The sequence below is a fragment of the Hipposideros armiger genome, unplaced genomic scaffold, assembly GCF_001890085.2.
Source record: "Hipposideros armiger isolate ML-2016 unplaced genomic scaffold, ASM189008v1 scaffold_5, whole genome shotgun sequence".
Classification (NCBI taxonomy): domain Eukaryota; kingdom Metazoa; phylum Chordata; class Mammalia; order Chiroptera; family Hipposideridae; genus Hipposideros; species Hipposideros armiger.
Genome location: NW_017731355.1, coordinates 6,851,996 through 6,866,496, shown reverse-complemented (window position 1 = coordinate 6,866,496; position 14,501 = coordinate 6,851,996). Strand labels below are relative to the sequence as shown.

The window sequence follows — 14,501 nt, the reverse complement described above, 5'->3', positions numbered from 1 at the left end:
GAAGCTTTCGCTCCGCCCCGCTCCCCGCCCCCTCCACGATTCCAACTGGCGTGAGTAAGACGCCCTCCCAACCAATCAAAATTCAACAGGGCCATCATCCCGCGCGTCTTTCAAAGGCCACCTAGGAACCAATGAGCGGTTACAGGCCGAGCCAGGGCATCCCGGGGCGGAGTACGAAACGAGGAGAGAGTGTGATTGGTTCCTAGAGGACGCCGCGCCCCACCTCAGAGAAGGATGTGCCAATGAGCTGAGCAGAGGGACGGGCTCGGCGCGGGGCTGCTGAGACGCGGGTGCTGCCCCAGGGAGGTGGTGGCCGGTCGCGACGTGGGGAAACCAGCGATGAAGCCGGTGAGTTGGGTCGAGGCTTGGAGGAGCGAAGCTTCAGGGACGCGAGAGGTCCTAAAGCCAGTTCTTGGGCCCGGGGTCAGGCCGAGCTTGGTCGCGAAGTGACTCTCGCAACAACGCTCTTGGCTAGGGGGAGGTGGCGCTTCCTAAGACTGGAGAGAGCGATGGTTGCGAAAAAACGGGGTCGGTGGCGGACGAAGGGAAGATGGACATTTGCTGTGCGCCTGTTGTGGGCGGGGTCTCCTAAGCCTCACGACAGCCCTGCCAGAGAGGGCTGAGCCCCGTTTTACAGAGGAGTCTGAGGCATAGAGAGTTTAAGTGTTTTGGTGTTTATCAGTATGCCTGATGCCACAGCCTCAAAGGTTGTCCAGGGCTGTCCAATGGACCCTGGGGAGGAGTCCTCACCATGGACGAGGAAAATTTCATGAAAGACGATTGCCAACCCCCGCTTATAGGTGTTGTCACCACTGTCACCACCCCCCAGAGCCACCTGGCACTGTGTGCCTTTCCCTGGGGTTCAGAATCCCTGAGCCTGGGGGAGCGGAAACGTCGAACTGTTAGGGTTTGTAAACCTGGCTGAGACAGCCTGAGTGAGTGGGCCACACAAATTGAAAATCTCAAATCATCAAAACTGCTTTAAAGAGAAAGAGAAAAAGAAAAAACAGATGCAAGGACCTGAAGCCCTACCTGACTCATATCACCCATCACCAAGGTTGACAACCTTATTGAAGGGCCTTCATTTAAGTGAGTTAATAATAATAATACAGATAGATCCAAAGCAACTCAAATCCATAGCCTAATTTGGCTCTGTAATATGATCTTGAAAAAATAAACAAGACTATTATAGAATACAGCTTCAGAGCTAGAAAGGACATTAGGTGGTTACAATTAACTCATCTCGATGTTATCATGTGGAAGGACAGCATTTGTTTTTCCTTCCTGGTCTTTCTCCATTGGTCCTCAGAAGGGGAAAAGTGAGTGATCTGATCCTCAAGTTTGGGAGGAGCTGAACACAAATAGCTCCACCCTTTTTTCCCCGTCACTCTACAGAGAGTACTTTCTGGAGTGCTCTCTGCCACACTGGAGCCCTGGGTTGTCATTGGCTGCCTCTGTGGATAAAGCCAATTCTCCAGTGAAGAATTGACAAGCCCACCTGACCACAGCTTTAAAGCCACATCCTCCATTTGATACTCACTAATAAAACTAACATATTGATCTCCATTTGCCTCTCTGGTGTCTTATCTTTCAGTTGGTTCCAACTAGGGAGTTGAAGAAAGGTGTGTTTTTTTTAAATAAAAAACTTCAACAGTCTTCCATGTAGACTTCCATTATGGCTACAGGATTGAGTTCCAACTCCTTAGATCAGCACACAAAGTCCATCTCAATCTCTCCAATCCAATGACACAAAGTTGGGGCCAGGTTATTCCACTTACACTCCCTCCCTCCCCCCATATTAGGCTGAATGGGGGTCATTTTCTGAGAACTGTGGTAGGTAAAACGACATCTCTAGCTTCATTTCTGCTCTAACACAGTTCCCAAATGTAGAAGCCCTTTGTCATTTTGCCTTAATTGCCTTAACTTCTTCCTTATCTACCTAAAACCTCCTTCAAAACCCGGTGAATGCATCTTCTCTGTAAAGCTTCCTCTAGCATCCTTAGTCATCCTTTTCTGCTCTGAAATGCATAGATTATGCTTCCATTTTAGCATAACTTTTCTCCTGTAATCTGTGCACACATCTGTGTCTCCAGCTATACTGAAGGTACGCTATTTATTTTATGCATCTTCACTCTCAAAACTTGACAAATGAAGGTGTCCAAGACATGTTTGTGAATGAATAAACCTCCTCACTTTATAGTTGTATATAACTGAGATCCATAATAAACTGCCATCGCTTGTCCATGATTATATAGTTAGGTGGCAGAGCCAAGACCAGAAGCCAGGTTTCTGGATTTCTAATCCAACTCCCTTTCCACCATATTGTGCTATATATATTAATAGGGTGGTAAATAGCAATAATTTATTATTGATATTGCCACTGTCTCTGATATTCCAGATTGAATAAATTGCAAATATGCATTCAGTGTGTGTTTAAGCAAAGATCAGCTATACTTAGATTATATGTAAATATTCTTCTTTACAGTTATTTAACATAACTGATTTCTTTTGAAGCCTGGTTCATTGCAAACAAGTGAGTTTGACTCATCAGATGAAGAGCCTATTGATGAACAGACTCCAATTCAGATATCATGGTATGTTAACATTTCTGATATCTTTGTAGAATGCAGTCCACATATTGAAAATATTTAATGATTTTCTTCCATTGATTATATAATTCTAATCTTAAAGTAAGATTGTCTAACTCCATGATTTATTTACTATCTATGATAGAATTAGGCTTTTTGGAGGATGGGTCCTTCTTTATACATTGAAAAAACTATAGTAGAAACAAGTAAGTAAGGAGTTGAGGTATAAATGGAATGATTTCCCATTTAGTACCAAAACCTATTTATTCTTTTATGACAAAAGAATGGTGTATCAAACATAGGATGAGATATTTAATCATTTCTCTTTTAGTCAAATCTTAGAACTACTTGCCACAGTAATGCTTCTATCAGCAGACAGTGTTTAAAAGCCACATACCATAGATACAATAACAAAAACAAATGTTTCTATATAAAATCAACCTCCAAATCTTGGCAGTGATTTATGGTTGGTTACATGAGATTCTTTACAACCGACAATCAAATGCTTTCTCTCATCCCTGTAAATATAATAATCTCTCTAAGAAAGCACCATTCCCTACTATGGGAAGAGAAAAAGTGTAAGTGTTGTTCCTAAAGATTTTTGTTCTGCCATTAAATAGCGATTATCTGTCATTGCCCTTTCTAAACCCCCTTTTAAACTCAAAACTCATCTAATTTTCAAATTCAGGTGGTATTTTTATGTTGCCCTGTTTTCCTCTAAACTCATCCTCTGTTTTGCAGACAAGGTGAGCCTCTGCCTGCTTTATCCCTGAGTGCTGAAAACTGGGAATATGATTTCTTGAAATTATTTCATTTTTACTCAAATCCATTACAACAAAGAATGGGTGGTCTGTGGTTTTTATCATATGAAATTATATCTATTTAAGGAAGTCCTACAAAGAGATCTTAAAATAGTAATGCAGAATGAAAGCTTGGGATGAAATTGTCATATGGTCATTTTTCCAGCTCATTTCCTAAGGTTACTGAGACAAAATTCCTCAGGTAACACGCCACAGGGTAACTTAAGTACACTTTATACTAGCTGTAGGCAATCTAGGCATTATTATCTTCGAGGTAAATTTAAATTAACCTGCCACTTTTAATACTTAAATTGTAACAAAGCAAATATGTCTGTTTCAAAACTTCCAGTCTTTTATAGGCCTTTTTGTAACCAACACATTGATATTTAACTATGAATCTTTGTTTTGTGACTACTATAAAACTTTAAAACACCCATGTTCAGTAGTAAGCACAGACATTTGTTAAATTGAATTTCCATTTATAACCTTTTAAAAACTGAACTAAAATTGATAAAGTTTTATTCTTTTCAGGCTACCCCTGTCACGAGTGAATTGTTCTCAGTTTCTTGGTTTATGTGCTCTACCAGGTGGGTAACACTATAGTTGGCTTCTTATTAATATATTTAAAGGTTTGTTGTTGTTGTTGTTTTGGGGGTTTTTTGTCAGCTTACACATCATTCTCTGTACTGAGCAATAAGAGAATTTCATAGACCATCAGCATGGGGAACTCACTTTTGGAAGCCATCATGGTGGGTCATAGATAAACGGAACTTCGATCGACTCTTCAAGCCTCCCAAATCCACATTCACAGTTCCACATTTCCAATTTACCTGTCTTAATAAAATATAAACACTGGGGTACAATGTGAGGCTGAGGACTATAGCCAGGTACTTATTAGGGAAAGGACACAAAATTTAAAAATCCTTGGATTAGGAGTTCCTTCAACTGGGATTTATAAATCCCTGGATTCTATTCCTAAGACGATAAGAAATTGAAATTCACATTCAAAATGGAATTCAATCATATAAATGATCATGTGGAATGACTCTCTAAAGTAGCTCTATATGTGTTTAAATATACTTGTTCTATATGACCTAAAACTGTCTTTTTCACTTTTCTTATTACTATTTATAGGTTGTAAGTTTAAAGATATTAGAAGAAATATCCAAAAAGATACAGGTAGGTATAATATGAAACAACCATATTAATTAACCAAAAAAATGTTTGCTATTTTGTACAATTTCAAACTGTAGACTTGTTCTAATATTTGAAGAGGTTATTTGTGACGGGCACAGAGAACTCATCATTTACTAAACATGGTGCTGCTTTTTGCTGATTGTTGTAGTTATAATACATATAGAAGCTGCCTATGAGTTTAGAAAGTATAAGTTGTAGAGAGAAAAGTATGTAAATAGAAAACTTGTAAATAGACATTGGACTCCCCAGATCTTTGAACATGCTATTCTTTACAGACTTGACTGTGGTAGCAGAAATTAAGCCTGAGCTGGGAATCCAGAGGTGATAGTGAAATTGTCCATCCTGGAGAGTAAACTGAGAGAGCAAGCATCTAGGTGGGGAAGATGAGTGCTGCCTGATCTTCTCATGCCCAAGGGTGCTCATACCACTATAGCCTCAAGTCTAATAATGCCGCAAATATTCTGATAATCTGTCCCAATTTGGAATTTACATATTGCATGATACTAACAAACTTGAATTTTCAAGTATCTTATTCTGGTTCGCCTGGAATATCTCAAGGCTAATAGATCTACCAATGTCCGTATAAGACATCAAAAGAAAAATGTATAAATTGCTTGACTCTGACCGATATAGATTTTTTAAATCTTAAAATTTTTTTCCTGGTTGTTTTAGAATATCAATTTGCTGATGTACTTTCTCTAATGTATTCCGTACCTATCAACAAAGACTTAAAGAGGCTAATAGATGAGTTGACCCTTGCAGTGTTTGTAAAGATTTTGTTATTTAGGGACACCCACCATGGTAGGAAATTTCCATGTGGAGAAAGAACATTTAAGTCATACACAAAAGCTAATGCACATGATTGGTTTAAGAACCAATCTTGCTCATTTTGGAAAGCCCTGTTCATTTAGCACCTCCTATGAAAGGGGTTTCCAATATTTTACCAAACCTTTTATTTTCTAATGAAATCTTAAATGGAACCCAATATATAAAACAGGTGACAATGTTTGATGGAGGAGACATGGAATCACCCTGCAGTGGTTCCTGTGGTTCCTCCTCAGAGAACTTTCTAAGGAAGTTTGAAAACCACTGTATAATAGAAATTATTCAATGTGTTCAAAAAACAAACAGAAAATTGCTTGCTCTTCAAAATGGTTACATATGTTAACAACAGGTCAAGTCCTTTTAGGAATACAAAAATATAATAGTATTATTTAGAACACTGTCCAATAGAAATAGAATGGGAGCAGTAATAGAAGCCATATGTGTAACTTTACATTTTCTAGTTGCCGCATTAAAAAAGTAAAAACAGGTGAAACTAATATTTTTTATTTAACCTAATATAGCCTAAAGAGTATTATTTTAATGGGTTTTGATTAGAAAACAAATTACTAATGAGGTAGTTTTTTTGTACTTCATCTTTGAAATCAGATATGTATTTTACACTTAGAAAACATCTCAATTTGGACTAGCCACATTTCAAGTGCACATCTAGTGGTTCATGATCAAAGGTACTTTGTACTTAAATAGCTAAATGTCCTTGGATTTAGGAGGCGGAAAGGGAGAGGACGCTCAGATCAACCAGAATTAGTCATTATGGACCAAATACTCTGTAATGAATATTGCCATGAGAAAGTTCTGGTGTACAGAATGGCCTACGTACGGTTCATATTCATTAGTGAAAGTAGCTAAGTTGAATAATTCTAATACAGTTATTGTTTTCCTAGAGACTTAGTACATAAATTAAATACACGATGGTGTGGTACGGTAACAAATATAAGGGAGAATACAAGAGCTCTGGCACCATGGCCATGCTGGAAATGTTATATACCAATGCTTAGGGTACAACAAAACAAAAGAGTGATGAAAGTAGCAAATATGGTTGCATTTGTGAGAAGAAAACAGGAAAAAAAAGTGATATCCCTTCTCAATAATTTATTTTGAAATATTAAATGTTTTTAAATTTATTTTAAAGCAGCATTGTAAACATTCTTTTTCAAGAACAGCAATATAATTGATTCATCTTAAAATTCAGTATAAAGCATTTTGAGTTATAAAGTCAGGTTTAATTTTAATCACCTTTCAGTTCAGATGTTTCTAAATCCTATTTTGTGCTTAGTGAGTTGATTTTTACCCTAGTTTGAAGACAGATCAATATTTTTTTAGATTATCAATAAACACTCCAAATGTATAGATTATCATTTGTGATTTACTTAGTTTAGCTTAAGAAATTTAACTCCATATTCTTCCTCTTGACCATATTTAAATTTGTAATGTTTTGTACATGTATGTCTGTGTATCTTGGTCTATTGGCAGAAGAACTAAAGAGCTATGGTATACAAGACATATTTGTTTTCTGCACCAGAGGGGAACTGTCAAAATATAGAGTCCCAAACCTTCTGAACCTCTACCAGCAGTATGGAATTATCACTCACCATTATCCAATCCCAGATGGAGGAACTCCTGACATAGCCAGCTGCTATGAAATAATGGAGGAGCTTGCAATTTGCCTTAAAAATAATCGAAAAACCTTAATACAGTAAGTTCTCCTTTTCTCCATACATTACATGAGAAATGTCCCAGTCAGAATGATTTCTCAAATTATTACATCCTTATTTAGCTATTTCTTACCTTATAGTTTGTTGCAAGGATGAAAAAGAATACATGAAAAGTACTAGTACGATGCCTGGTACAGAGATGGCATTCAGATATTTCTTGTTACTACTTTTGGAAAGTAAGGACAATAAATGAGTAGATTTAGAAATTTTTAGACTAGGATTACAGGCTTTTCCTTCTTTCCTTTTGTCTTATAGACTTTTAGTTATAATTTGGGGACACCCCCTCCCCAAAAATGGTGGAGCATTTTTCTCATGTTAACCTTACATACTGGTCAGCCTTTCAGTTGCTTCCAACAAGAAAGTCAATTTTTTCAAAATTAGCAGTGAAGAAATCATCCCTGAGTAATGAGAAATCTTAAAAATATGACTTGAAAATTACATTTGATGATATGAATTTGCTACCAGAATGAAAGAAGGACTCATTCAATGGCGATACAGAAGCTGCTGATAGGGAAGTTTAAAACAAAATAAAATGGATTAAGAAAATAAATGAGAGAAGAAAAATGTAGCTTGGAGAAAAGAAGAGTAACAACCAGCAGCAGATGGTAGCAATGCAAAGATGAGAAATGGTGCTGTGGATAAGAACAATAGATGCTCTGCCAGAGGTAAGATACAGAGCAGAGGGCCAGTACAGGTAGCAAACTAGTCCTTCTCTGGGCTAATTGTACTTTTTGTATCCTAACAAGCTGCTTACTCCTTTCTGGAACAAGGTACAGTACAAAGTAAGTTGATATCTCAAAAGCCCGGAAGTCTCTGAAGTCATTGCGTTGAACTAGAAAGTACACAACTATCCCAAATAACCACGTGGTCTCAGGGCGCGTAAGGGAAGGGCAAGCCTGGCCGACTTCTCTCCTTCGACCTAGAGCCCAGGGGCCTCATGCCAATAGCTCCTGCTCTGAAGGCAAACCAACCAGCTCAAGGGTCTTTGAGGACACACACCTGTTTGTGGCCAAACTCAACTCTGATATACACAGAACTACAGAGTAGGGAATAAAGAACTCGAAGCCATTCTACAGTCTACAGTTTCCAAACTTTCTCTAGAAAAAAAGCACAATCTCTCACTGTAAGCAATTATTAACTGCTTTACTAATTGTAAAAGCCAAATTTTAGAATAAATTGTTGTCTACTAAATTTTCTAATTTTAAGTAAAATACATATAATTAGATGTAGCTAGTGAAAAATATTTTCCAATTTTTTAACCCATTTTTCAAACCAATTCTGAGGTTTTTCCTTTTCAATCTTTGAAATCAGCTTCTACTGGAAAGATTCCAGACATCAAACCAGCTCAGATTAGTGACGCTTAACAGATTCTACTCCAGCTGGTTCAAGCAAACCAAATACTCTGATGTTTGAAGAGAAGACAAACAGGATGGAAGGATGGATGTGCGGCCTTGCAAATGTTAAATGCTTCAGGCTCCCACAAAATATAGCATCTGATGACTGGAAATTTTCATTGTCCTAGAGCTTTCAAACATGTGCTACGGTGACTACTGTTTGGACAAAGACAATTGGCCATTCATTCTGCCATCTTTGAGTGCCCACACTTCTAGACAGCTCTAGAGTTTCTCAGAAACAGGGCCTGGTAAATTATTTTCACTGTCTTGTTGTCTACCAGTGCCATCTCTCACCGGATATCCCTGGACATTTTCACTCCTTTATAAAAATCAGTGAACAGTGCTTACCTGCTATTTTATACCATTTCCTAGGGCTGTTGTAACAAAGTACCACAAACTGGGTAGCATAAAACAACAGAAATGTATCCTCTCCCAGTTCTGGAAGCTAGGAACTCAAAATCAAAACCAACAGCCACACTTGCTCTGAAACTCTAGACTGAATACTTCCTTGCCTGTCCCCAGCTCCTGGTGGTGGCAGTAGATCCTTGGTGTCCTTGGCTTGTAGCTGCATCATTCAAGTCTCTGCTTCTGTCGAAACATGATTCTCCCGTGTTTGTGTCTTCATGTGGTATTTCCTCTTATAAGGACACCCGTCTTATTAGATTAGGGCCCACCCTAATGACCTCATCTTAACTTGATTACATCTGCAAAGACCCTATTTCCAAATCAGGTCACATTCACAGTACCAGGATTAGGACTTCAACATTATCTTTTTGGGGACACAATTCAACCCGTTAATACCTACTGTGTCCCAAACTGAAGAAAAGACACACACAGTGGGGCACAGGCCCACCCTCTAACAACGCTACCCCATAAGTGCAATACTCCTACAGGACGTGTAAGAGGCAGCACACAGGACAACGATGGCTTCTGTGGGGGCACAAAGGCATTTCAGCGAATGAAATTTGAGCTGGATTTTGAAGGATGAGTAGGAATCAATCAGACAGAGTAGGAAAAATAAAGGTAGCAAGAGGTATAAAGAAGTAATTTTGCACAAAGCCACTGCAGTGCCATCTCCCCCTCCTCCGCCCCCTCCCTAATGTAGAGCCTCATCTCTGAAACAGGCCTACATCTGGGACACTAGGTAGAAAGCAAGTTCATGAATCTAGAGGTCAGTAGTTGTTTGGTCCTGTCTCAAACCCTATCACAAAACCTGTATCTACAGCTTCATCTACAGCCCACTACAGTAACCGATGTTTGTGTCAAGTCGTCAGCACCGTTAGGTTCAGTATATCCTCTGAGAAAGCTAGCAAGTGCATGACATTTTTTAGGATCTTTGAAAATGATTACAATGAATGGTTTTGTTGCTTTCAGGGTTAATCTTCATTTTTCTGGAAAACTCAGTTATGCAGAACTGCTAATATCTTCACAATGCTAACATTCATTTGCTTCTTACTCTGTGCTAAGCTCTGTTCTAAGCCCTTTACAAATGTTACCTCATTCAGTCCTCACTATGTTCTAGGTACTATTGCTGTCACCATTTTATAGGTGAAGAGGCTGAGACGCAGAAAAACTAAATAACTTCCTTAGGTTCACACATCTAATAACAGATCCAAGATTCAGCCGGCAGTGGGGCTCCAGAGTCCGTGCTTTAAACTTCTAGGATATGTTACCTCTGTACTCTTTAGATAAATGAAGAGTTACTATACAGACAGCACTTGTTACATACCCACTAAGGTTTTGTTCAGACAGAGGAAAATAATCCAAGTGGCAGTTAGTAAAAGAGTCTGATTTCTATCTACTTAGTAACATAGTCCGCTGCTCAGATGTGGATCCTGGAGTTTAAAGAAGTCACTAAAACGGCCCTGCCTACCTTGATCCTTAGAGGTGTCAGAATATTTAATAAATAAATAAGCACATTTTGCTCTTGATTAATTAAAAAATACTTATTAATCTCAGTATGCAAGGCACTGTGCTAGGTATTAAGAGTGAGAAATAGAAAGCATAAAGAACAAGTCTTTAATTGTTGGGATGGAGTGAAAATGTACACATTTCAAAACTGTACTTCCCTTTCAGCTGTTACGGAGGAGTTGGGAGATCTTGTCTTGGTAAGAAATATATTTTCGTTATTCAGTTTTGTTTTGTTTTCTTTTTAACTTCAAAGTAGGCAAACTCCTGTTTCTTATCCATACACTCACTGTATGAAAATGAAACAAAACACAGTAAGTCCGCTAAGACCCAAAGGATTATTTAAGGCCCTAAATTTGGTGTTCCAAGGAAGCTTGGGTGGAAGTGGGAGGTGTTTTCAGCATTGTTTTGGAGGATTCTGCAAAACAATTTACAAGTCTTAGCACCTGCATTCTTGTGTTTTGTTTTGTTTTCTAATGTTTTCCCCATGCACATGTTATGGTACTGAAAGTAGCTTCTACATAATATCCGCGGGTAACATAAGTATGAAAACCAAAGTTAATTACCATATGTTAACTTTAAACTTTTAGAAAATGTGTTAGGGAAAACACAAGTTAATGAAATGCCACACTGGAATAACAGTTACTCCTTTTAGTATTGGATAGTATGGAAATTAAAAACTTTTGTGTTTCAAAGAAAGACTATCAGAATCAAAAGACAAGCCACAGAATGCAAAAAATATTTGCAAACTATGTATCTGATAAGGAACTCACCTAAAATGTATAAAGAATTCTTACAACTCAATAACAAAGACAACCCAATTTTTTTAAATGGGCAAATGATATGAATAGATATTTCTCCAAACAAATATATAAAATGACCAACAAGCACATGAAAAGATGCTCAACATCATTAGTCATCAGGGAAATGCAAAACAAAGCCACAAATGTGATACCACTTAGTATCCATTAGGATAACTGTTATGCAAAAGGTGGAAAACAAGCATTTGAGAGGATGTGGAGAAATTGAAACCTTCATATATTGCTGGTGGGAATGTAAAATGGTGCAGCTGCTTTGGAAAAATAGTCTGGTAGTACATCCTCAAACAGTTAAACATAGAGTTACCATATGAGCCAGCAATTCCACTCCTAGGTATATACCCAAAATAAAAAAAAAAACATATGTCCACACAAAAACTTGTACATGAACATTTATAGCAGCACTATTCATAATACCCAAAAAAATGAAACAATCTAAATGTTCATCAGTTGACAAATAGATGAACAAAATGTACATCCATACAATGGTGTATTATTCATCCATAAAAAGGAATGAAGTACTGATACATGCCACGATATGGATGACTCTTGAAAACATTACGCTAAGTGGAAGAAGCCAGTCACCAAAGACCACATACGATTCCATTTATGTGAAATGTCTAGCAGAGGCAAATCTATAGAGACAGAAAGTAGATTATTGGTTGCTTAGAGCAGGGTGACGGGGTGCTGGGGGATGATAGCAAAAGGGTACAGGGTTTCTTTTTGAGGTGATGAAAATGTACAATGGACTGTGTGGTGATGGCTGAATACCCTAAATACACTAAAATCCACTGAATTGTATACTTCAAATGAATTCTGTGTACATGAATTATAACTCAATAAAGCTATGTTTAAAAAAAATGAAGCCAGTGTTAAAACTTTAATCCAACCAGTCATTTAAAATCATAATTTAACTGTCAAAAACACATACTAAGGCCTCAGTCTTTTAATTCATTTCAGTTACACTAAATTCAGTCTTCTGTACCAACATTAAGTCTAATTAAATATAAGATGCTCTACCCTATCATGTATTTAATAATATCCAATTTTTCTATCATGTTCTGTTAGTAGCCGCTTGTCTCCTATTGTATCTGTCTGACACCGTGTCACCACAGCAAGCCATAGACAGCCTGAGAGACCTCAGAGGATCTGGAGCAATACAGACCGTAAAGGTGAGGAGGCTGACTATTCTCGTGGGGTGAGGTTACGGGGCAGATTGATACAAATACAGTGTAAGTCCTCATTATAGGGAGGGAAAAATCTCCACTTCCCTCCTCTGGTTCCTTTTGGCTGGTTGAATAATCAAATCAACATGAGACAGACTGACAAGGGAATATCAAATTTAATTTCATGCGCATGGGAATCCCGTATGCACCAGAGGTGCAGCGGCAGAAAGGGAGAATGGGCATATAAGACATTCTGAGCCAGGGGTGAAGAAAGGCAGCTTGGGGCTTCGGAAGGTCGTTGCAGGGAGGGCACGTGCTCAGTAATCAGTAGTTTGCCCTGGCATATAGGTAGGTTACCTCTGATCATCTCTTATCATGGGCAAGGCCCCTAATTCAAATTCATCCAGATAGTTTGAGCTTCCCAGTTTACCCCTCCAGGATCTATGACTGTTTTTGTCCATTTGGTTCTGGAGTAGATCCTCCCACTTGGAAAAATGAGATGGTTATTGTAAACATGGTAGTATCTTGGGTAGATTTTTGTCCAAAAGGATCTAACAAAGATCCCATTACATCACCAAAACACTTAATATTAAGATGACTGACTATAATACAAAAAGCGTAAAGCAATGCTAATTATCCTTCCCTGTGGATAATCAAAGGTGACATCTCCCTCGTTTACTTCCCCCTTAACCCTTCAAACGTACTGCAGTAGCAATGCCCAAGGACATTAATATATATTAATCATGTTAATGGAAAGATTCCACAGATTTCACTTTATTTGTAGCTCTCTAAAGCTAACTTGCCCTCCTTTCCCAAGCTCCCAGCCTCAGCTTTAGAAATCAGGATCGGGCACTAAAGAATCCTGGCCTTAGGCAGCTCCCTGAGCTGGAGTCCATCTTCCCGGGGTTCGGGTCTAACCCAGTGTCATGAATGTCAATGATTATAACTGATAACTCACCAAGCAGCCTGATTCTCAGTGTTCAAATAAGGTCATTCAAAAACCAATCCATACAGGATCCAACGTCACTGCACAGGTTCTGAAAACAGTTTCCCTTATGTTAAAATCAAATGATGCTTCAAATTCAAGGTGTTCTCAGTCTTTGAAACAAAATACGTGATCAAGCACATGTATATAGGTATGTTTATGCATGTTTTACACATTTCATCTTGGAGAGAACTAAGCTCACATTAATAAGGCCTGTCAGTTTATTACTTCCGCATTCTGTGACATTCCTCTCTGCTAATATAAGTTTGCAGTGCGTGGTTTCAACTCCTCAGTAATGAGATGAAATGAGATTATTGGCAGTAAGAATATCCTCGAAGAAGCTATTAAAACTCAAAATAAATTAAAGTTTTTCATTTTGCTTATGTTAAAATTTTACTTTTACTATTATCTCCTATGAAAATTATGCCAATGGATATGTCAGCACAAAAAGGAGAAAACTAGGGCGTCTATAAATTAAGAAATAGATTTTCTTGAATAGACCACTGTTAATTGCTACCCAAAGTGCCTTATCCTCCCTACTTACCCCACAAGGGATCATTCATTAGTAAAAAGAATGTCTTTATGTACTATTTTTACTCTTATTTGTTCCTGCCAGTAAAGGGGAAAAGGATTTTTACAGATTTATAAAATACTCATCTGTATTTCACGCTACCTTCGATTTTTTTTGAAGCAATAGTTTTGCACACTATATGCATCTTTATTGAAAGATAAAACTTCCCCATGATACAAATGCTTCCGTACCCAAAAGGATGTAGAATTGTTCTTAGTCGATCATTTTTGATTCCTGATTCTTACTATTGTGACTACTCTGTAACTGTCAATAGTTTTGTACAATGTATTTCAATATATCTTTACTTTTTTCAGCAATATAATTATCTTCATGAGTTCCGGGACAAACTAGCTGCACATCTATCATCAAGAGATTCACTATCAAGATCTGTATCTAGATAAAAAAAAGAATTTCGAACAGCATATATATATATATATATATATATATATATATATATATATATATGACCATGTCAGAAATTTAAGAGCTAACATTTTTATTAAACTTCTAGTGTTG

At 37.8% G+C, this 14,501-nt stretch overlaps 1 protein-coding gene across 2 annotated transcripts; it reads left to right on the top strand.

Moving 5' to 3' along the window:
* The first annotated feature begins 228 nt into the window (after positions 1–228).
* Positions 229–14,414, top strand: CDKN3 (cyclin dependent kinase inhibitor 3). 2 transcript variants are annotated; one of them, XM_019646190.1, is made up of 8 exons: positions 229–348; positions 2,515–2,594; positions 3,920–3,975; positions 4,523–4,567; positions 6,902–7,124; positions 10,614–10,645; positions 12,332–12,435; positions 14,300–14,414. In XM_019646190.1, the coding sequence occupies exons 1-8, from the start codon at positions 340–342 to the stop codon at positions 14,384–14,386; spliced, it is 636 nt and encodes a 211-aa protein (XP_019501735.1). In that variant the 5' UTR covers positions 229–339; the 3' UTR covers positions 14,387–14,414. The 2 variants fall into 2 exon arrangements, with proteins under 2 accessions (XP_019501735.1, XP_019501741.1); XM_019646196.1 differs by having other exon boundaries at positions 264–348; positions 12,335–12,435; positions 14,300–14,401.
* Positions 14,415–14,501: the final 87 nt, after the last annotated feature.